The 25,144-nt window shown below is 36.8% G+C and overlaps 1 protein-coding gene across 1 annotated transcript; it reads right to left on the reverse strand.

Moving 5' to 3' along the window:
• Positions 1–6,876: 6,876 nt before the first annotated feature.
• Positions 6,877–23,796, reverse strand: FGF10 (fibroblast growth factor 10). Its single transcript, XM_009894209.1, has 3 exons — positions 23,778–23,796; positions 10,932–11,035; positions 6,877–7,074 (listed from the first exon to the last, which is right to left on the reverse strand). Exons 1-3 carry the CDS (start codon positions 23,794–23,796, stop codon positions 6,877–6,879), a joined length of 321 nt encoding a protein of 106 aa, XP_009892511.1.
• Between the last annotated feature and the right edge of the window lie 1,348 nt (positions 23,797–25,144).

Here is a 25,144-nt window from a genome sequence, read left to right on the forward strand (position 1 = left end):
TACAGTACACTGCCAAAGTCCAGTACTAAGAAGGTCAGGTACTTCCTGGGCCAAAACCTAGTGTCTTGTATTAATAGTTCTCATTAGATAAGCTGAGACAATTGTCTGAACCTCACTGAAGTCCTTTATAGGAAAATAAATTGGATTGGGCTTTGAGCAACCTGGTTTAGTGGATGGGGTCCCCGCCACGGCAGGGGGATTTGAATGAGATGATCCTTAAGGTCCCTTCCAACCTAAACCACTCTATGATTCTATGAAAATAAATGGCAAGTTTGGGGAAAATCTAATATATGTAAGCCTTAACACCAAGCAGAATACCTGTCACATAAGTGCTGAGGAGTAGTCTGCTCTTACATCCAGTCCTGTGCATCAAAGGCAGTTTTCAGTAATGGTTGTGTTTTCAAGGTGCCACCTGACAGTTTTCACTTGATTTTTTTCACAAGTCAATTTTCATCCTTAGTACTTGATATACACAGGACGTGGTGTTACAAACCTAGCGCTGTGTTGCATTTCAATAGAAATGAGGAAAAACTGTGTTTGTGTCAGGACTCAGAGAAGTCCAGGGAAAACTTTACAAGAGTGAAGGGGAAGCAACACGTGATTGGCGCAGGTGACATAAACTTGCTCACTGTCTCTGAATTGCTGACTTTAAACAGAATTTACCTCATATTCTACATCTGTACATGTAATCAGACTCATGTTTGTTGTGACTTTAACGGGGAGAATGGTTAAGACACAAGAGCAGTTAGGGGAGCAAAGCGCCTACCATTGCTTCTGGATAACTGACTTCCTCAACCTAGAGGCCCAGATATTCATTTACAATTCGATGGTGGCTTTCAGTATGAATACAGGCTGAACCTTGCTGCAGGATTTTGTATTGAGGTACTTTAACTGTCTGATACTGCACCTTCCCACTGCAGCTCCAAATTACCATAGAAATTTAATAATTTCAGCTATCAGCAAGACTTTTCTCTCACAATGTATCATTCACCTCAGAGCATTTAAGAAGCAATCAGTTAAACAAATTAACTAATTAAATCTTATCTATCTCTGTCAGGCAAAGGATACAGTACTTATTTAATAGCACAAGCAGAGCCATATCTCTTCTTCCAAAGCTGGAATCTTATAGCTTAATCAATATTTAAGCGAGCATAAACCGTATGTTATATCAGTAACACTCAGTAAGTCAAACTGGCTGACCATAAGGAAGAGAGAAAGGCTGACCCTTCTTTTATAAGATTGCTGATATCTCTATGCTATTTCATCACTGAAATAAGATCCAGTCAAAGACCGTAGGTTGTATATTGGCTACCAATTAAGAAAAGCAATGAAGACTGTAAATACAAATATTAATATATTCTTTCTTTCTGTTTCCCTTTCCTTGAGTGAACCATAGAAAGGGAAAGAAGCAGAAAAATGAATTTTCATTTGCAACGTATCTTGTGCATGGTGGTTGCTATAGTAGCCAATTATGATATCCTCACAATGCATATTTAACTTTTGAACCAAATTTGCATGCTTCCTAGTAAGTATACAGATAGTTTCAGGGGAGTCAAGGATTATTAAAACACTACAGTATCACTGGATCTCTGTGTCGTGACCTACATGGAAACAGAAATGAGATTCCTATGTTTGTGCCACGGAAGTGTACTGAATACGTCAGTTGTGCAAGGTCCCTCAATGAGCCATTTATGAATCTTGTTATTTGGGGGCATCACAAGATGTAAAAGAAGCAAGAAATCACAGGAAGCGACCATAACAGGACAAGAAATATATGGCACATAGTTAGCAGTATAAAAGTAGACTGAAAACCATATTTTTCAAAAAGATTAAATGTGAATGTTTTTGAGCTCACATTTTTAGTGCAAATTTTAAAATTTAAAATACCTCACGTGAATATTTATGCTGTGATTTTTATTTACATACAATACCCTAATTTTTTATTGCAATTTGTTAGAAATATTGCCAGAAAGGTCCCAGCCTATTGACCTTAACATCTAGAAGGTGTTTATTGAGGTTTTTTCCAAGATTCTGCTGTTCCTGGACTAGTGCTTCTACAATTGAGTATAAATAAAATAGTTTTTTCAGGTAGTTAACTGTATCTGAAGCCTACTGATATGGATACTAGAAGACGAAGCTCAAAACATTTTGATTGTCCTGAATGGATTATTTCAGTACAATTTGGAAAGAATGTTAAATTGTATATACAGGGTTCCGATAAGGCGGTTCCTTTTCAGAGTGCTGTCTCAACTTTAGAAAGCTGAAGTGCTCATACAAGTTTGTGATATTCATTTTGGAAACACGGGAAAAGGAGACTTCCAGAGTATTTCTAATGCAAGAAAGTATACAAATTAGTTGGACATCATGAAAGTAATGGATCGGAGGGTCAGAGAGATTAAATTTTCATCACTCAGACACACCTTACTGAACGAGACAAGTTCCTGCATGTATAACATTTAATGTAATCTGTTTTTTTCAGCTATTTATAGCTAAAAAAAAAGTGCAGGTTCAGTTGTTCGGCCTTTCCTCAGATTTCTGTGAAGATTGTTAGCAAATGAAAGCGTTAAAAGTTCATTGAGCAATTGATAAAATAGTTTCATAATCAAAAGTCATATAAAGTAATTTAAACCAAGCCACAGAATAGTTTGGATGGTGAAATACTACCTCTCGAGCTTGGATGAATGGCTACACCAAAGGTACACACACTTTACATTTCAGTAATAATAAAGAACCTGTAGTGTCTTGATTCTTCATTTACTACATTATGGCAAGATACATATAGCATCTGTAGACTCTGTTTTTTCCACTGTGGTACATTATCTGTATACTATCAGACCCCTAAATATTTTGCACAGAACTATACAGTGGGGTACTTTCTGTGAGGTTTTTTTTTTTCAGATAGTGGGATTCTGATAGCCTCATATTTGGACAATGGTCTGATAGTACATGTATTTCTGATGTCACCACCATCATATCCATCTATTCAGTTGCATGAGTTAGCATTTTGCATTAATGAAATAATATAAAATAGAATAGTGGCATCAGTAAAGGTCCTGGTGAGGAATTTCAGGAGTGCAAATTGTCCTCATTTATACTGCAGTGCTCCCCTATCAGTTCCTTGAGGCTTAGTCATGGTTCCTTTATTTCAGCTTTCGCAGGAGCATATTTTCTTTACATTGTTCGTGTGGGCAAAAGACATACTACATTTTTTTTCTTGGCTAGTGAGTGAAGAGACATCAATCAGGTATGTGAGATTCACCATGCTTCATTAGAAAATCCCCAAACTTATTCTGAGAAAGCTCCCATATAGTTAAACATGAGGCTCAAATATTTGAACAGGTAAGCATAACTATAAATCATCATCTGATAGGTCCAAAACAAAATAATTTTTTCATATTGTATTTCTTGCTTATAATGTAATGGGAAACAACTTTTTTTTTGCATATGTTTGTTATTTGCAGTTGCACTGAAATTCTTTCAGTCGCTGAAATTTTTCTGAAAATATACCATCAATAATCACACATTGACTAGCTGCAGCAAAAAATGTGTTTGTGTTATGTATTGTGCTTTTCTTTCTCCACTTTAATAGGAAACTAGGAGGATGAATTCTGCCTCACAATCTAGCTTAATAGAGTAAATAATGATACCTGATACTTCAAAAGAAGGCTGTTTTCACGCATTAGTTTCAAGATCAATCCTTGAAGCACTTAAAACTGATCATGTGAATACAGACAATCAGTTTCAGCAAAAAAGGACTATGAATTACAAAGTTGTGCTCATACACTGATATTCTTGTATTACTAAAGCTTACTAACCCTTAGTGAGCTTTATAACTTGAAATGTCTTGAACGAAGTCTTATATAAAATGTAACTATTTTTCCATATCTAAAGTTTACTTTAGAATAGTGAGTACATGTTCTTCTTCCTAAATCCCTTCATTCTTTCATCAAATGTGCTTGCTTTAAATTCATTGCCCTTTCCACTGTATAAACTAGGTGGCTTTGAATACTTATAGGAAGAATCTAAAGCATTTGGTTATTATTAGTGTGGAGATAGCTGACTCCCACATGCAAAAAATTAAAGAAACTTACAAATGTTCAAATGATTTTTGCTTTGTTTTAGGGCTATATGGCACCAAACCACATCCTGTAATACAATGGATCTTTTCCCTTTTTATTTTTATTGCGCAGTATCATTTTCGGTTAATAAAACAAACACGGACAATACTCATATTCTCTAATCCCCATGTTTTATTATTTTTATTTAAATATACTATACATTTTTGCTCAGTGATTTTTGTTTCCCTTTTCTTCTTGAGAGTGACAGAAAACAGAGCTTATGGTTGAGGATCTGTGATACTCTAGATAGAGTGTCCACAGTTTGCTCCCACTACAGTGGGTATTACCATATACCAAACACATGGGAATCACTGATTCCTTCAAGGTATTTTTATTTTGGTTAATTTTCAGAAACCATTATTCATGTCACAAATGGCTTCTGACTTACTTTGGAAAAGTGATATTTCCCAAGTTTGGCCTCTGAGCAGCCTGGTGTTTTGAGTACTATGATAATATTTATGCATAATCAAGTCAAGTTTTGCTGTGACTTGCAATTACATTTAAAATCTGAAATCATTGTTTCCCTTTCTAGAAAAATCTCATTTGTGCAGAAGAAAGCTGGAGATAAAGTACCATGAAATACAATGTCAGCTATCAGCCAACATGTCTCTCCATGAATTCCCGGCTTTAGAGTTGACTTTATTTAAGGACAGGAAATACAATCTGACCATTTTGCATTTTACGGGAAAGCTATTATTTTTTGCCTTTTTTTTTTTTTTTTTTAAACAGCTAAGATTTAAATAACAGATTAAGATCGAAGTGCTGGTTAAACATTGACTTAAATAAGTTATAGAAGATTCCAACAACACCAGCCTTTATAGAGGTTAAACATTTTCAAAAAGACACATTAAGCAAGGCTCTCGTTTGTACCAAAATACAGTTTCCAAACAATAAAAATAAAACCAACTTTTTCACAACAAGAAATATTGAAGATAAAACTGCAGCATCAATATAATCTCATAGTTATCACAAAGTATTTAAAACAAAATAATATTATACTACTTTTGTTTCTTACTAAAGACACTGCAAAGGCTTACTTATTTATTTAGTGGAATACAATGTGAAGACAGTGGTACAAATTGTTTCATGTACTGTTTTCTATTTATCTGCTCTAACAAAATGAATCTCAATATGGTTACATTGGTGAGCTGTCCAGAGCTCTCTAAAATTACAGAGTAAAGCAAAACATAAAACAAACCTTATGTACCTTAAATTGAACAGACTCCATATTATGCTTAACTTTGTTATACTGCAGTTGCTCAAGTTAAGCCGTGGGACTAGTAACACCTCATAAAAATGTGCTGGATATTATGTATTTTGAGCCTTCAGTTACTATGATGGATATGAAAGGCATGCTAAAGCTGGATACCAGCACAGCTTTTTGGTTGGCTCTCATATATAATATACATGTGAGTAATAATCTCTGACAAATGCACGAGCATGATTTTGGATCTCCTGTTCCTCAGTCCTTACTTAGGTATCACTCCCACTATGTGCCCGTGATTCTACAAGCTGGTAACGAGGACAAATGTACTGAATGGGCGTATTAACTGAATAAGGAGTGCAGGAAGGACCGTGTTGCCTACTTACTTACCTTTCAGAGGCCAATTTCTACACTTGGGAATTACACACTCTTTAATTTTAACATTTGCAATCTCAGTGACTTTAACAGGGCTGTCCACATCTAGGTTCCAGCCCAATGCTTGCTGCAGAATATTGCACTGATTGCAATGTATTAGATCTTAGTTCCAAATTGAAATCAGTCAGATGAATATGCACACAGCTGCACTGACACCCAAGTACAGATGTGGCCTCTTCTCTCAACTTTGAAATAGCAGAAAGACCCTTAGAACAAAGTATTTCTTGAAGTTTGTTCTTGAGTGCTGGTAAGTAAAAAAATTTCTCCAACATAAAGACACCCAATACCATAAATCCAAGCACTGCTTGTTTGGTCTTTTTGCTTAAGTGCAAGACAGTTTAGGAAAAAAATGGATTATACAGATTAAATTCTGCCTTTAAAGTCTTGTCTAATACATATTCTCAGAGTACCTCTGAGGTTTTGACATTTTAGCCTATCAACCTCTGTGTGAAGTACTGAGAAAAAGGGAAAATAACAGAGAAGAAAATGAGGAAAACATTTCAAATCAAAAAGATATTTAACATCCTATTAAATAAATAACTTAGAGAGAAATAAAAAGAAATGAAGTTAGAACATACAAGCAAACCATACTATTCGTTTTGTTAGAACAGTTTTACACTACTTTGCTTATATATCTTAATCCTATCTATTCTTCCCCATGACTTCTCCTGAAATGTCATTATTTGTGCATATGACCCAAGTGCTTCCAGTAAATGCTTGCGTGTCTAACTGTTCACTGGATCATTAGGCTTGAAAGAGCAATTAAGGTCTTTTATATGAGTAGTATTCCATAAATAGCATTCCCCATGAAGATCGTGCAATGGATTGTCTTATGTCCCTTAAGTTCCATTGCAGAAATAAAAAACTTGTTCACACTGGCAATAACTTCCATCCCATTTGATGCAGCTTGTATCTTGATTATAAGATATGACACTTAACTAAATAAAAGTATTTCACGTGCCAGCAATGAGTACAAAACCTTCAAAGGCTTCCCCTGCTCTCTTTTCAAACAAGCAGTTGCCTGCTCTATTTCTTTGCACTTACTCTTAAAGAGGATTACAAAATATTCTTGACCTAAGAGCCTTTGGTTCAACTGCATCAACAATTATGTTCCTTCATCTATGACATTACTACCATTGGAAGAAAGTGAGCCGAAGTGTTTTTCCTTCTTGTTTTCTGTCCTCTCTTTGTGGCTCCCCTTCCATTCAGCGCCACAAACATTTGCCTCCCATTGTGCTTCCAATTTAAGGATGCATATGTGTTATATCCATTTTCTTCTATTCTTTCCTTCAACTTGCAATCACTGTTGAACTCCTTCTGTTAAGAGAAGAAAACAAATACACAATTCAGAATAAACATAATCTTTCAGAATTGCAGCATACTAAAGGTAGATAGTTTCTAAAAATGTTTTGGAAGATTTCAGTGTTTTATATGTGACCCTTTAAGGATTCTAGAGTCTATTTAAAGAAAAGTTTCACTGTGTCCACAGCCTTTAAAGCAACATCAGTTAGACTGCAAAAAGTGAAAGCAACAAAAGACATAATCACTTATTCAGTGCATAATTATAGCAGTGAAATGATACCATTCACTCACAGCTGAAATTACACTTCTCTGTGTTGGAACATATCAATATTAAATCAAATTCTCAGTCATAAACTCTATGTATGAGGTAGCAATCCTGGAATCATTCATCATATTTCAGTTCTAACAAATACAACCCTTAAATACCTCGAATAAGATTATTGATAACATATGTTACACAAATATGCATGGCATAGGCCTACTTCTTATTTCAAGTGAGATCCTTTACGCCACACTTGCCATGAAAAAGGGCTTTTTTGGATGGGCGCAAATCACTGTTATGCTGCTTTTACAGTGGATGTGAGGCTTGTTTACTTTGCTGACCTGAACACGATTTTAGCCTAAAAAAGAATCATGTATGATCCTGTATCTTCCTAACTAAATAAAATTGAAAGCAATTTTGTGCATGGTACCAGGGATGAGGGGTTTCTATTTTTAAAGGAGAACCAGTTGTCAGTTTGTCAGAACGAATGAAAAATACAAGCATGTGGAAGCATGTACGGGGAGACTGTTTTTTGCTATAATGTTAAATGCACTTTTATGCAGAACTGCTTCTCTATAATGAAGACAAAAATGCGTTGTTCTCACAAACAAGTAATTCCTACATATAAAATCCCCCAGTTTTATCCAGTTACTTATCTTCCATTTAGAAGGTTTTGAAAGTGGGACATTTACAGCATAGTTAAATTACAACCAAAAATTAGGATTTTGTTTTTTCTGCATTTCAGAAAATAAGATGGTATTTCACAGCTCAGGCAGAAGCATGTCAGAATCTCAGAGTATAATATACTAACTACAAGTTGTATTTTTAACATGTCTATGAGCAAGACAAGAAATAAGTCTAAATAATAAAACAATTTTATCTTTTATCTTTTATTACAATTAAAATCCGTAGATATTCCGTGAGTAAAAATATAGAAAATATCCAAATTAATAAAAAAAGACGTAAGAATACTAAAAAAATATATTTTCCATTCCTATTAATTTAAACTAGGATTTTGAAACTCGTTAATGGTCAGTACTTGGATACAGTAAAAATTTTGGGCTCTATAATTAATGTTTTACTTAGTTGCTGCTAAGACCACAGAACACGTTTATGTTTTCCTAACAGAATTGCACGTATTCAAATTCAATTTGGCTCCCAAAATGCTCTTTGACTTAGTAGTTAATTGAACAATGACTGTTGGGGAAGACACTATCAAGAGAAGACTCCCTACAAAACAACTGCCTTTATTCACAAAGCTACATATAGATCATTTAATACTTATTTGCTCTAATATGCCACCTCCGGCGTCAAGGTATTAAGAAGGTAGGTGGCCATCAATCACAGTTCTAAACTGCAGTAACTTCTCCAATATGCCAGCAGATTATTTTGTTAAAGAAACCAAATAGTGAGCCTTCTTTTGCTCTCTCGTTCTAACCAAAGTCAGTCAAAAGGAAACATATTTGAGAAACATAGAAACAGTCTTACTTGACTTGTTTTCCCAGATGTAGAACTGTACTCGAATCCAAAGTTTTATCTCTATTCTTAGATAGTACAGAGAGAACAAATGATGTTGTGATGTGGTTAAGAAGTCTTATTGGCAGGGGTCTGAGTGTTAGTCCAAGACTGCTTTGCTCATTTCAAACAAATTTCAGCATAACCCTGCACCAATGTCTATTGTGCACATGCTTAAGAGTGTTCTTACAATTTTTATTGGTTCTGTTTTTCATATCCATCTGCAAGCTGCCACACTGTAGTAATATGAGTCTAACTGCAAGTCTTGGGAGGATGGGAAAAATAATAACAGAAGCATTCTTTAAATCTCTGAAGTATTATGGAATAGGTTTTGATAAGTCATTATGTTGTGATTTTATGATGTGAATATTGAAAAATTATCTCAGCTGGAATTAAAAAAAAGGCTTTCCACATTCGTATCCTCCTGTCAACACAATGTCTAATACACTATGAATTACAGAATCTTATGGCAACAGTTTCCACCTATGGTACATGAAAGCTGCTTTGACTTCTTTTGTGTATATATAGGGTTGGTATGGACTCTCACCAAACCAGTCGTGGCTTACAACTTGGGCAGGAAAACTTATCTCAGGATTTGGGACAGACCATCAAAAATGACTAAATTAAATGCTGTAAACTGAGATGTGTGAATTGAAGATGGTGATTTATGCCAATGCCTTCACATATATACAGAAGCATACCCATGATCAATGAGTGTAACTTAACTGACAAATGGCAACTTTGTCAGCAACTCAGTATATCTTTATACCTCTCAATGGTGCAGGAATGAGCACTGCTAATCCTGTAATTCTGACCAATGTAATTCTAGAAATTAAACCCCGTATTTACAGGAGTTTAAGAAACATTTCTCTGTTCTGACCTTTCCTTAATGTGATTCTTCAACACTGTCGAGGCATTTAGAAAGTCAGAAGTAACCTTTTGAACCAGGAGCGACTAGCCACAGTGCAGATGAGGGAGGACAGTTTATACAGCTTGTATGAACTAAACCCAGTCCATAGAAATGCTTCCTTAAAAAAGACTTCCAAATGACTTCAAGCCCCTTGACTCTCAGTTGAGACTGGCATTACTTCATTATTTTCAGCAGAGGTAGGAGGCTTAGCGACATTGCCTGAGGATAAACCCAGCCCCAGTACCTATCAGTGACCTGCTCCCTTTAAAGCCTATGGATGTTCTGAATACTGAACAATCGGAGGATTGGCTTATAACCTCTGCAGACGACTTGAATAAGTTTATAATTATGTGGGTTCAAACTCACTAAAACTGGGAAAAAGTTGCAAAATTACAAACCAAACCAGAGGTAATACCAGAACTATCTGGTGTTGGTGTAATCATGTGGATGTATGAGCATACACGAGTTTAGTAGTCAGATTTATAGATCATATTGTTTCCTATTAGAAATATTTGGAGAGTTACTGGGTTCTGTTGGGTTGGGTTTTTTGCTTTGGCACCCCCTCCGACAGTATCAGTAACCCCAAACATTCACAAATACAGATAGAGTATATATGGACAATTTTCAAATGATACCCAAATTCTGCTCAGTCAAAGCTTATCTATCTGCTGACATATAAGTTTATATCTCTCTGTACTGCCCATAATCTTGTGTATTAATTAATGCGGTCAATTTAAAGCTGGCTACTTGATCTTGTTCTTGTAGTCTGATAATCTGGTGTGTCTGCTCCATCTGCTGAAGTTTCCAAAATTTTAGGTACACTTAATCCCCCACAGAATTACTGCTAAACGTGACTGTACTGCAGAAAAACAGGGAAAAACATCATTAAAGATTACATTTTGTAGGACCCTCTCCATTGGCCACTACTTGATAAGAAACCTGAATGAAGCAGTAAGCATGATAAATCCCAACAGCTGCTTTGATATGATATGATTCTACGAGCTTAACAAAAACCAGGGAGCTGTGGAGAAGGGGACTGCTGGTTTATCAGAAGATGAAATTTTGATGAACAACTCACTTCAGCTCTAATTAGTAGTAATACACAGCCAAGTGGGGTTTTTAGCAGGCAAGAGATGGAACTATACTGACGACTGCAATCCATTTGGAAGGTAAAAGAATACTTACAGAGCCGTAGACTTTTCCTTTCTTGTTCATGGCTAAATAATAGTTGCTCTTAATGGACTTAACTGCCACAACTCCGATTTCTACAGATGTTATCTCCAATATGCCTAAAAAATAAAAATTGAGCTATTTAATTACTTCATTAGAGGATTTTCTCACTGTAGAAAAACAATAAACCTAAAAAATACTAAACTTCTAATATTTGGAACCAACTGAGCAACAAACTTTAGCAAAATTCTCTAAACCTTTGCAAGAATATACACAAACATTGTTTCAATTAACATGTTTCCTTTGCTAACCCTGCATTTTAAACCCCATAAATACTGAAACAGCTCCATTCTTCTTAGCATAGATTTTGCGAAAATTTATCAGAAAAGACATCTGAACCACAGCATTAAATTAAATCTATAGCATATGTCAATAGAATGTTAGATTTACCCTAGTCCTCCAAACCAGTGGTAAACTATTTATTCCTTGTAGGACATTTAGATAAACTAAATCTCTTGGCTGCACTGAGCTGATAAATTCACTTTTGGCAAGTGTGTTGACATTTTGGGATATAGTAAGACTAACCCTAACGGCCACATTATCTGTGTCTTTCAGATATCAGAAACATTTTGCTCTGTTTGTAATAAATATGATTAATTTTTTTTTCTTTAAAACAAACTCTTTCTGCGATACTGGATGGCTCAAGGGGCCTATAATGGGAGACAGAGCTTTTCATCTTTATGTTTTCTGCCCAAGAGCATACTGATTTGGGAGTAGCAGAAGTTACTACAACTTACAGTGACTTTAGAGATCCCTTTTTCAGCTATTACCAGAGTAACTGGATGGCTATGTTGTTTGGGCATCATGTCAGGATAAATACGGCTCCAACCAAATAACTTCTAAATGGTTTATCCAGCTAATATGCCTGGCTCCGACATTTCTTCTGATACTAAAGTAGATATTAAAGCAGTCAGAACAATAGCGCATCCAACTCAGTGGTCACTAATGGGGAAATTACAGGAGGGGCAAAAGTGTTGAGAAACTGTAAAGAACATCCTAGAATAAGCCAACAAATAATGCGATGAATAGATCAGCTGGAAAAACATCGATGAGTTGCTACCTGATTAAAAAAAAAAAAAAAGAATCTGCAATAATTTCCTCCTAAATATATTCTATGCCTTTTGTCTGATCAGGGTAGTACTGGAAAATCCATATGTTCTTTCATTTACTTTAAAATTCCTTATGGTAACCACACACCAACTGAAGCCAACAGTGTAACTTGGCATTCAGTGCTTTTTCTGGAAATGCTGATTTTCTGTCCCTGAAAATGGAATGCAGTCTGTTCAGACTGTGGAACCATGTGGACTTTAGTGTGCAGAGGAGGTGAGGAGGAAGTTCTTTTACTGTAATTTTTTTTTAAAATTGCTACTTTATATATAATGCAAAAGCCATTCTGTATGCCCATTTAACTGGTCTATGCAACTCAGGAGTGAGGGTATTACCTTTTCTGTGACTAGAAGTAGAGGTTTTGATGTTAGCTGGGCAGTGGCTGTGAATCAAGTATGAAAAGTAATAGCTGATTTTAATTGGGAAGTAGCTGATATTTTTGGGAAGTAAACTGAGATGACATAGTGTCTGCAGTGAAGAAGAGACAGAACAACAAACTAGGCAATTGACTGTGAAAGATCTTCTTTGATTGTCATGAAAGGAGAGGTGGTGTTTCCTGGATGCATTTTTAAGTATAGATACAATTCTATACTTACATAAACTACATAAATTTTGATATGAACATATATAAATGCTTGTGCAATTACCAGAGGTTTTGTGTTTACTTTGCAAGAAGCATTAGGTTGGCCACAGCCACAACGTCCTTGCATATGAGAAAGCCTTCAGTGAGAACTGCAAGATAAACAACAGTAGGTCTAGGATCTAGTAAAAGCCTTCAGAAAATGGACCATACTAAAACAGAAATAGCAATGTTTAAAAAAAAGTTTCTTGTCCATAAAGAGCTGAAAGTGGAGAAATATTTTGTTTAAGTCTTGTTATCAAAATGCAAATATAAATGTTGATAGACACAAACGATCATGTATTATTAAAACAATCCAAACAACTGATAAAGCTTTCTGCTGTAAGATTCTTAACTGCAGCATGAAAAATCAGTAGCGCTAAGGATGGATTTGCACATATAAACTAAGAAAACTTCACCTATGCTGTGAAAGACCTGAATATCTCCTGAGCTCCTCATAGCCGTGTGAGAACAATTCTGCACTAATGACCCCCCAGACTTGAAACCCAGACTTGAACAAACAGAGTGAACGCACTGTTACGTATGTCACTGCAAGTCTGCTACCTGTGAGGGGGTAAAACCAACAGTTCCCAAAATCTGCTTACTACATCATCAGTGGTATTCAACTCAGTAGCAGCAAAGGGCCCTCTGATATCTGGAGCTGCCTAACTACTGCTAAGCAGCAAAAATATGGCCAGTTACTTAAATGAAAACTCTAAACACAACTTCCATTACTTACTTATATGTAATGTTAGCTTGAGAATTAGCACAAGGTACTTAGGTGGAAATACGAAGAGCTACAACTTAGGGGAACTCTGTAACCTCGGAAGACCCAGAAATGTAAGGGAAGAGTCAGTTAAGACCCATGACCTACTTTTAAGGCTAACGTGTCTACTGTTGCAAAGGAGCCATATATCATTTTCCATATGTAAGATTAAGACAATTATACTCTCCAATCTCAAGAAAAGTTATGAGGACTCCTTAATTAGGTCTTGGTAGTCAGCTCACATATATAGTGTCATGCCATTAACACAAACAGATCAATTAGCCCATACCAGCGGAGCCCTACTCTCTTGTACTACTCTTAAATGTTGCTCGTTTTCAAAGCAAAGAAAAGCCAAAGTTGCTCTCTTGATTTTTGGCAGGAGCATTAATACAGAGCAATGGTCTTTAATATTTCTCTCCCACAGGACATCTTCGAAAGTATTTGTGCTCAAAATCAAACAGACTTAAGTGGAGTGCCTTAAGTTATGTGGATGACAAGCTATTAGAGGGTAAGAATGTGGTGCAAACGCTGCTATAAAGCTCACTTCTTTTCAAATTAGTGACATCTTTTTTTTCAATTTCCATGACAAAAAGTTTTTTCTACAGAAATTAATTGCTGTAACCTGAACTGTGGCACCAGAAAAACTAGGCTGGGTCTATTTCTAACAACAACAGTAACAACAACGACAAAAAGATACTGGCATAATATGTACCATTATAAATTTTTAAGTTGAAATGGATTAAACTGAGGTATATTTTGTCATATTATCCTTGTAACAATAACACCATATTAGACCATTTCAACTGATTATTACACTTGTAGCTGAAGCAGAACAGCAGTTAAATAAGAAACTTGCACTGAATTAACCCATTTTAAGTGTTTTGCACTTGAATGATGGAGATACACAGCTCTTTAATACAGTAGCAAAGTTAAAGTAATAGAAGTATTCATATAATTCATGAAAATATAGTATTTTTTTTGGTAAAGTTTGTTTGCAATATCACAATCCATTATATCCCCAGTGGGGCAGTCGAAAGGAGGTCATGAGGAGAAATGTTACTATATTTACATTATATCCACAGTAACGAGCTTGATTATACCTAGTAACGCTATTTAACTGGGCCCAAATGCAGCTGAATTCTTCGGAACTATTATCAGTTTGATCTCATCACCAATAGTCCTAGATTTATTCTTGCTAAGTGTGTTTTGTGTATTTGGATGTTGAAAAATGTATAGTTTTCAGTGACAATTTTGCATATTCTAACCTCTGCAGTATTTTGCGGGGAGAAAGGGACCATGTTAATGGCTTGTTTTCTTTCGGGGAGATCTTATTGCAGCCTTCCAGTCCCTAAAGGGGGCCTACAGGAGAGCTGGGGAGGGACTTTTTACTAGGGCATGTAGTGACAGGACGAGGGAGAATGGCTATAAACTGGAAGAGGGCAGGTTTAGATTAAACATTAGGAAGAAGTTTTTCACGTTAAGGGTGGTAAGGCACTGGAACAGGTTGCCCAGAGAGGTTGTTGAGGCCCCATCCCTGGAGGTGTTCAAGGCCAGGCTGGATGTGGCCTTGGGCAACCTGGTGTAGTGGGAGGTGTCCTATCTTCAAGGTCTTTTCCAACCTAAACCATTCTATGATTCTATGATTCTATGATCTATTACCCTGCAGATAATAGGGACCTAATCTGGTACTTACCTACCCTGCTACTCTCTGTACACCCTAGAGAGTTTACTGGAGTTATGTGCTGGTTACAAGCACAGAACTAGCTTTTGTCCAGATTTCAAATTATTCACTATTACTTGCCGATTTTCCCAGAAGGAGATTCTCTCATGAGTTTGATAGAAATATTTTGAATGCAGTAGGAATCTTTTCACAGAATCAAAGAATCGTAGAATAGTTTGTGTTGGAAGGAACCTTTAAAGGTCATCTAGTCCAACTCCCCCTGCAATGAGCAGGGACATCTTCAACTAGATAAGGTTGCTCAGAGCCTCGTTCAACCTAACCTCGAATGTTTCCAGGGATGGGGCGTATACCACCCCTCTGGGCAACTTGCTCCAGTGTTTCACCACCCGTATTTTCGCAGGTGTCAGCGATGTAGACACAAATTTCAGAAGTCTGCATGAGAGCACCAACTCATCTAGTATGGATCTACAAGCAGAAGTCATAAGGGCTGTTCAGAACTTTGAAATAGATTGCATTTAAATCACAGAAGCATAGAATCATAGAATTGCTGAGGTTGAAAGGGACCTTTAAGATCATCGAGTATGAAGCTTAAAACTGTAGTGTTTTCACCATCTAACAAAACTGACTTCCTTGAGGGCACAAAAAATTTTGTATTTTCCTCAAACAAGCCCAGTTTTTCAATGCTTTCCTTAAAGATTTCAGGTTTTCTAGAGACCTTTGAACTCTCCTGTTGCTTGTGCCCACAGCATGGCCATAATATTTTTACTGAAATCTTACCAATGTTGATATGTTAAGGAACATTTCATATTTTCTGCAAAGGATATATGTGTACTTGTACATTTATTCATACTTCCTTTTTTTTTACAGTAATATGTTAATACTGATTCCTGTTCTATTTGTGATCTACCACCCTTGGATACATGGAATAAATGTAAGCAATCATTCTTCATTCTATAGTTGTGAATTTGATTACTCCTAATTAAATGTACTTCACACATGCCTCAGTTAAGTGACATCTTTTTCATTTTATAATTTCTCTAATTTGTCAATGTCGTTTTGAGTTCTTAGTCAGTCCTCCAAAATACTTGCAATTATTCAAAGTTTTGTAGTGCCTAAAAATTTTATAACCATATTTTCAATTCCTCCATTCAAGTTATTAATGAACTTTTGATTAGGAGATACCTTGAAGAGACTCTTGTGGAATTTGATGCCACTGTTCAGATTGGCAGTGAAAAACTGTTAATTCCTGACTATGACTTTCCATACTTTAAGACTTTCACTTAGATTTTGCTTGCTGATCATGGTTAAGAGAATATCATTAGAGATAATAGTTTAAAAAAATCTTTCCCAAATTTGTATTATCTACTGCTTCTCTCTTATATATGAAGATTTTTATCTCATCACAGTTGAATATTAGGTTGGTTTGGTATTATTTTTCTTTGATTAATTCTTTGATTAGTTCTTTTTGATTGATAATTTCTTTGGTGTTTACAAACATATATTTAAAAATTACTTTTCCCATATTTTTTCTCAGGTTATGCAGACTGGTCTCTAGGTCTTTGTTTTGTCTCTTTTTAAAGACGGGTATTATATTTACTACTTCCTTGGTTATATGGGGAGTTTTTGTCTCCTCAAGTTTTCAGAATTAATCTCTAGAGGCTTGGCCAATCTACTCAGTAGAAAGAGTAAATGTTAACAAGCAAATAAACAGATAAATCATCCAACTCTTTTTCATTCTGTTCTTTTTCTATTCAAACCAATGTTATCATCTCTTTGGAGCTCATATTTGTTGTCTGTGAAGACTGAAACAAAAAAGGCATTTCAGTATACTTACTTGTATATTTCTTGTATCTGACTTTATACCATTGCTTGGGCTCAGGCACTTCCATGCCTTAAAACTTTTCACTCCAAGAAAATGTGTAAAGTAAATCAATTCCATGATCTAATGTGACTTGTAATTAGGCTTGATAATAAGCACCACAAAAAATGAATATTCTTTGGGGGGAAATTCTCATTAGTAGTTACTTATTTCTGGTTCCATGCTTTTTAGGAACTTGGCAAGGAAAATAAAATAATTAAAAAAAAATTGCTGTGGCCTCCATTACGGTTTTAAAACAGATATCACACTATTATTTTACAGCCATAGTTCTGTAAACTTCAACAATTACAACTAATCCCCTGTAACCACATCCACTGTAAAACCATAGTTTTCAATACCCAAAGCATTTCCAACTCATTATAGTTAGAAACATCTTAAATATCAACTTGAGATGTGCCCTGTAGCTATGCATATGCTCTCTTTACAGGTCCCAAAGGCTAGAAACATATTCCCAATGGAACCCAAATACATTTAACTTAAATAAACTGCATTTTTATAGTTTATAAAAGTGATCATTATATAAATGACAAGGCAACAGAAAGTTGACTGGCTGTCTTGCTCTGCACAGAGGGACTGTAAAAAACACAAGTGAAAAATTGCACTTACATAATTCTGTACGCTAATTCCAAATGTCCTATGTTTTTATAAAAATGCTGGTAATATGAAGCAAAAAATTTACAAAATATCCTAGAACTTGAGTGAAATTATGTCAAGCAATTTGTTAGGAAAGACAACTTGACAGAGTATCAGATTTATTATCAAGGCAGTACTGCAACGGATCCAAATATACCCTGCAATGAGAACCACTTGATTCTGGGACCAAATTCAACTTTGCAGTGTGAGGCAGTGACCATTTTTCTGTAGCTGCATCATTTGTGTAATAAGTTCTTAAAATGCACTTTAAATGTGTACAACCCTAGTTGCAGTCCTCTTAATGTAGAGGAACAGGACCACCTTGCATTTTCCTTCCCCTTTCAGAGATTATCCCATATTCATGGTGATCCACAGGCAGTCCCTCCCTCCCTTGCCTTTTCTTCTGTCTGCAGAAATATTGCAGATGAAGAGTGAGTTCAGCTGCATGGAATGTTATGATGACTGGTTCCAAAACTTTCCAGTTTCCCAAATGGTGACAAGAAGCTGCTGGACCTGTGAAGGCAGCTGCTGCTCTTGGTGCGTAACTGGAGAGGGCAGAACCTGGCAACATTCCTCTAAACTGACTTTCTGAAGTTTGGTTTGTGCAGCCTCTAGGAAGCTTCTCTGAAGGGGTACCTTTGACTGGCATTGGCTTGGGTCAAACAGAGCTGGTGATAAAGCATAATGTTAAAGATTCGGCAGTTCAAAAAGCTACTCTTAGTAAGTGAGGTGGTTTGAAGGAAAGAGAAGGCTGATTGGATGTGGTCATGAAAGAGGGAAGTGCTAAGGAATATGAGGCCACTGACTCTGTTTCCACTCTGTTTCACCATTTACACCGGTGTAAAGCAAGTTGAAAAAATCCACAAATGAGAAGTTGTGCTGTTATTCCTATTTTATGTTATTGCTTATATGTTATTCCTTTTATTTGTTTTGCATAAGAATTATTGACAACAGAAAGAGGAAGATGGTGCAGTAGAAGATAAGACAAACCTAGGAAATGGGCTAAGCAAGACTTGCCTTTGGAAGCTTTTTCAATGAAGCAAAGTAGTTCCACTAAAATGTAATCTCACAGACTTTGCGGTTGTCTTTGGAAGGCTGCTTAAGATACAAATATCACAACCCATGATGCCACGGTTATGGGCAGAAATCTTAAATAATAACCAACCTGACCCATAACCAGCTTTGACTTAAAACTAAAGCTTGAAGCTAAAATCAGTTTGATGCTTTTTATTATTATTTAATATTTTCTAAGATCTCCACCCTTCCTGCTCTAAATCAGAAGTGAAAGTACTGAAAGACCACAAAGCAAGCTGCTGATGTGTCATATTTAGATAAACTATAACCAAAATGTCAATGCCCCATGAGCTTTCCACTCCAACCCCCACATCTGATGCATTTGGATAAGTCTGAGGTATGTACCCAAACTTCTGGAAGGCTGTGGGAACAGGACCTCTGAGCCTTCCTGCATTTGCACAATATCAGCATAAGATGTAAAATCCCCATGGTGGATGAAGACCATGTAAAACACTAATTTCGTAGACCCACAAGGGGATTAAAGGAAAACAGACTGCTTCTCCTTTCCTTATCTACTGCTTTCACGGCTTTAATTTTGGAGCAGAGCAAAGACTACTCAACCAATGGTCCTCCGTAGACCAAGTAAATGGAAGGGAGAGAACCTTATTACTGATACAATAGTGAGAGCTGTCGATTGGCAAAGGAAGAGTTTAGGTTTAGCTACAAGAATGGCAGGAATCAATTTAGCTAGTATACATCCTGACATGTAACAGAAACAATCAGGAGCACAGCTAGACTACATTTTTCCTACTTGTCAGTGAAGGAAGGCAACTTCAAAGAACAGATCTAAACACAGCCGCTCCTTGTGTTAAATGTCCAAAGTTAGATGCGTTAAACTTAAGCAAAGGAAATGCAGGAAGTGACTTTGAGGTCTATGCTGTCAGTTAGGGTGAGTTCAGATCTTCCCTCAAGGACACCTTGTCTGTTATTTTCATCACTAACATGCAAGCATGTCATCAGGTTAACCAAAGTGCTGGAACTGTCTTGCAGGAGGGAGGATAAACTCATTGGTTTGCTTCACATGGATATAATTCTCGCTGCGGAGATGGGATAGCTACAGGTAGAACCAACTGTACCCAGCTCTCTTAATCAAAGCTCAGATTTCTCGAGCTCCATGCTTTGAGTCAAGACAGGAAGCTACAGCTTCTGTCTACAGACAGCTACATGAACGTTGATTGAAAATATAAGGGTCTCAACATCTCAGTGTGCTTGAACCCAACATTGCAAGATTCGATAACTTGTAGATTAGACATAGACAGTATCAGAATCTGATATCTGTCAGAACAGAATCTGATCTGTTTCTGGGATGGAGTTATAACTGCGACTCATACTGACCAAGGAATGGTAGCAATTCATATGCCAAGAGAAAAAACAGAAAACAAAACATCCCCACACACCCCCAGTATATATAGTTAGATGCAGGGTTGTAGTTATCTAATTGGTTAGATCTCTGGACAAAGATGGCTTAAGGAGTTTCAGCGTACCCTTCCCCCAGATACTTTCTCCTGCCTCTGTGCTGAAGTTCACCAACCCTTCAAATATAACTGTTTGTGGAGCACCACTATAAACAAAATCATTGGAATGATCTGGCTTGGAAATAACTCTCAATAGAAAACAAATCAACCTAAACCCCTAAGGACTAAACAATCCAAGTTTTTGTAGTCATTTCTAGTAGTATACGTTTTCTAGACCTCTTATTGCTCTCTTTCTGGTCTCTTTCCAGTTGGTTAATTTTTTTGAAGTGAGGTGCCGAGGAACGGACTGATGGTTTAACTAAGGCCTAATGGGTACTGAATGGAGCAGAAAGATTACTTCATATGTTTATAAGGAAACTTGGATCCCAATCCAAATCCTAATCGAAACTTGGCAGTCCATATATGTTTCCATTTAGTAGACAGGACCAGGCACTCAGGATTTCTGCCAAATCTTAAATTTCTAGGTCTCCACAGAAATACACAGGAGAATGGAAAGCTTATGAGAGACTAGTACAGCTCAGTAAATTTTCTCAAGAGTGTGTGGAGCCCCATATTTCAACTTGGGTGGAAACCCGAGTTATCTTTCATGTCCCTGACCATTATGTGCATCTCCTGCATTTTACCATTTCTATACGTTTCAATGTGAATGCATATTGAAAGAAACCGGGTGGAGTTAAGGCTGTTCCATTTATTGCCCATCTTTACACACAAGGAAGGGATAACATATAGGCAGTAGCACTGCAGAAGAAACAGTCAAAATGCATGGTGACTGCTAGGAGAAGTAGCTGTCCATCACCTGCAATCTCCGGAAAGGCAGGTTTTCACTGCTTAGGCAGTCAGCTGCTGCTCAGTCAGCAGCTTCTAGCAGATACAGTACATATATTTGCAAATGAAGCACAAATTATAATTAAATGGAGCCAATTGCTACTTAGGCACTGACAGGTATGAGCAGATGGAAGTAAGCCTGGGTGCTAAAGTGGTCAGAGTATGTACAAATAGATGAAAAAAGGTATCCCTGTGAGACATTGTAGGGAAGTTGTGATTCTTATGAAACTCAGTGTGCTGCATATGGCCTCTGCTACAATTGTCTGTCAACAATCTTTATCCAAATGATAGGTTTGTTGCCTCCTACCAAGGCTGACACATAATGTAGCTGTTCCAGCTAAGGGTCCTCAGCTGCACATCAAAATGAGACAACAGTTTCTTTCAACAGTTATGTTTAAGTTTGGGCCTCATTTGTTCTTATGATGGATCTCAACTCCCCATTGTGCAAGACAACAGGACTGGAAAACTATTATCCCTCACTTGATAGTCTCAATTACTTATCTTCTTGTGGAAGGTAGGAAACGGAAGGAAACTCAGTGCATAACTGTATCGCAAAGCCTGGCAATGTGCATTGCAGTGCCTGTGGCAGGTAGGGTCCTCTGCTAAATCTGTATGGGCGTAATGACCTAGTTATAGGGTAAAATAGAAAAATCACAAATTTCTACAGGGTCTTACTTAAGGGACCATGACTACGTACAGTTCCTAGCAGTATCCTGCCACAGTTATGTTTCTGTGAAAAAATGAGGATATTTTAGTGTTTTCCCTGCAAATCAAAAAGTAGCCAAACACACTAATCCACCACATCAATTAGTTGTTGGTTCTAATATTTTATGTCTGTCTTTGCCTCACATGGGAAAAAGGAGTCCATGGTATTTTAAAATATGGGATCCACATGTTTATAATGCAAGACTACCCCTGGACAGCTATAATGATCACTCTTTTTCACATAATTATCTTTAGTGGCAGTTACTTATCAACACTTTCATCAGTTTTCTTCTACAGTGCCACAAATTTTCCTAATATTGCTTGGTCACCATAATCACTTTTTTAAAGAAGACTTTCTAATGACTGTGGCAACAGAATGAGCATCTGAGAAGTGTAGATTAGGGCAGCCGTATGGTATGAGTGATCAGTATTAAGAAAATGACTGCAAACAGTATTACAGTACATCTCAAAATTTCTAATTGTTCTTAGTTCCTTGTAGCTTTTCTTCTCCACAAATTCTTTTCTTAATGGACCTGGATGTAATCAAATAGAAGGCAGGTCTCTGACCCTAATATCCATATTTACATAGTTTGGGTCAATGGTTTATACAATTTAAGATGACCAGTCATAGATTGTGAGTAGATCATAACCCCAGTGGTTACTTTGCAAACAAACTACTGTCTAAACTTTTTCAGAGAAAATATTTATTGAAAGATACAATAATTATAACAATTGTTATTGGACAGTCTTGGATTAAATAAAGAGAAATTAATTGCAAGTTGTTTCTTTATAAGAAGATGTTAAGGACAACAGTTCAGCAGCTCCAAAGAACTCAGTGACCTCTAATCACCAGTTCATTTCTCTGTCCATTCACTTTCTGTTTTCTCTGACATAAATAACTGTGTACTTCATTCATCTGAAATTGCAACCAATCAAAAATACACCATTCAATATCTGTATTATTCTTGTTACAATGTTATGCGATCAGCTTCTCATTTTTTAATGCTAGGTTTGTACTTTGTCTTACATATTCTGTACACTTCTTTCATCATCAAAGGTATGCTGAAACACTAAAGCAAGTATCATGGTCTGTACTCTTGCGCACAGATGTAAACTATTGCCCGCTACAGTGCAAGCACCTGATATATGTCTTTCACAGTGTTTTCATCTTTAATACTTGACTGTCTCCTAACCTGGCTGGACCTGGTATCTTCAGTCTTCTAGTACAAACAGGTTTTTTTAAACTCTGATGAGCAGTGATAAGTGCTGTCTTCTTAAACATTCATTCAACACCTCATCAAAAAGCAGGATGACAGAATCATCAGTCTTGCACAGAAACATAAAAGGCTGATCTGTGGAGCACAATCACTTCACACCTTTCTGCTTTCATTATCTTCAAGTCTCCGTCTATATTGTTCCCTTGCTGACATCCTCAGATAGCAGCTAACAAGCGTGTTTTGCACACAGGATTATGCGATCTAATTGCACAAGCTTGCACCTCATGTCTTGTCCTTTTATACCAACTCTGATTCCCTAGATTACGTTGCTGAAACCTTTACGGTTTTCGCTTTCCTTGTACTATGTAAGTCTCTTGCACAAATACTTGCAAAACTATGCTTGAGACAGTTAACAGACAATAGGATTCAGCCAGTTTGATACATTATTTCCAGCTTTTCTACTCAACCTTCTGTATTTAAATTGGGGTTTCTGCTCACTGCAGTCTAACAGCGCAAAATCCCAATCAGCCAACCAACACCAATCAACCACTCAACTGACAGTGAGTGTGATTTCTGCTGTGATCCCAGCAGAATCCTTGTCAGGAGACATGTAGAGGGCAGGCAAAGAACCTCCCATCTTCTCTATGTACTTTTATGTCAGGCTTAGAGAGACCTTTGCTTACACTACTGTCTAACATTGCAAAGAGCACCCAGCCCCTACGTCATTTGGTGAAAACTGGCTGACAATCATTTTTGCACCTTCTAGGGTGGTCTGGTGCATCTCTGAGAGTGCTTGGTTCAATTTTCTTCAGACTATTACCTCTAGAGACTTTACCCATGGCCCTCAGACACCTTTGTGGTTTTTCTGTTCTTAGTGTCTGACATATTGTGAAGACTGTGGCAGCCCACCAGTGTGCTATTTGTACAGCCCGATGCCAAGGTCATGCAGACATTGTCTTGCAGGGCCTGGCATGAGAGTGTATAAAACCAATGGAAACAAGCCTGGCTTGTTCTTGTCCATATTGCCTCTTAGGAGTGGTTCCTGCAGTGAATTATCCTGAGAATTTTGTAGAGATTCATTCCAGGAGGAAACAGTTCAAGTCAAAAAAAGCTAAGCATGAACTAACATGTGCAATTCAAAGGGTCAAGAGTGATGGATCCAAAAGCCACCGGGGGAGCTAAGACAGTTGACAGTGTAGACCTAGTCTTAGACAGCTATGGCGATGAGCAGCTGAAGAACAGAGCTGCCATATTTCTGTCTGGGATTTTGCATGTGGAGACAGACACTTCTAAGGAATGTCAGAGGTATGGTGTATGTGCTGCTTGTACAGCCTGAGCATAGACAATAAATATCAAACTGTCTATGTACAATATCTTACTGCCTTTGCATGAACTAGCTCCACAATTATCAACTTTTGTACACACATATTGTGTATCTGATGCATAGATAACAATAACTACATAAGTAATGGGTTAAAAATAGCGAAAAAAAGTAATCAGTTTTCTCAGGAAAGTAATAAGCAAAGTCCTGGCATTGTTTGTACTCAACACATTCATTAATGATCCCCAGTAATGCCATGACAAACCCTTCTGATTATGCTAAACTATTCAGGGTAGTAAATCTGAAGAAAGTGGGAGTAACTGCAGAAGAATCTCAGGATACAAGCTGACAAGGCAATAAAATACTAGATAAAATTCAATGTAGGTGATTATTGTAAAAAGTGGTGCACACAGGGAAAGTAATGTTAGGTTTATAAACATGGAATGTGTTACAGAATGGCTTATGGCCCAGCTATCACTTCTTAGTCTTATAATAGATAGCAAAACAAAAATTAGGAATGTACAGGGCAGGAGCAGGGAACATTTAGGAAATGGAAAATATAGCAATGAAGTTTAAATCCATCTGAGCTTGCATTCTGAACACACGTGCTACCCTAGTGTCTCATCTCATAAAAGATCGAGTAGAACTGGAAAAGCTACAGGAAAGGGTGATATGCATGATCAGAATTAAGAATTAAGTCTTGTTTGAGGAATAACCAAAACTTAGGGCTTCTTAGGGTGGAACAGAAATGGCTGGAGGAGGGGGAATCTATAAAATTGTAGGCAACCTTGAGAAAGTGAAGAAGGAAAAACTATGCACTGAATCTCAAATTAAATTGGCCAGATGTTTAAAACAAAAGAAGGTAT

This window comes from Charadrius vociferus, unplaced genomic scaffold (assembly GCF_000708025.1).
Source record: "Charadrius vociferus isolate BGI_N301 unplaced genomic scaffold, ASM70802v2 scaffold70, whole genome shotgun sequence".
NCBI lineage: Eukaryota > Metazoa > Chordata > Aves > Charadriiformes > Charadriidae > Charadrius > Charadrius vociferus.

What these genes read in the sequence shown, in the direction of transcription:
- FGF10 (XM_009894209.1), bottom strand. An exon ending in AAGGAAAAGTCTACGGCTCT is followed by an intron (nt 7,075 to 10,931) that starts GTAAGTATTCTT and finishes TTCTCTTAACAG; the next exon opens with AAGGAGTTCAACAGTGATTG.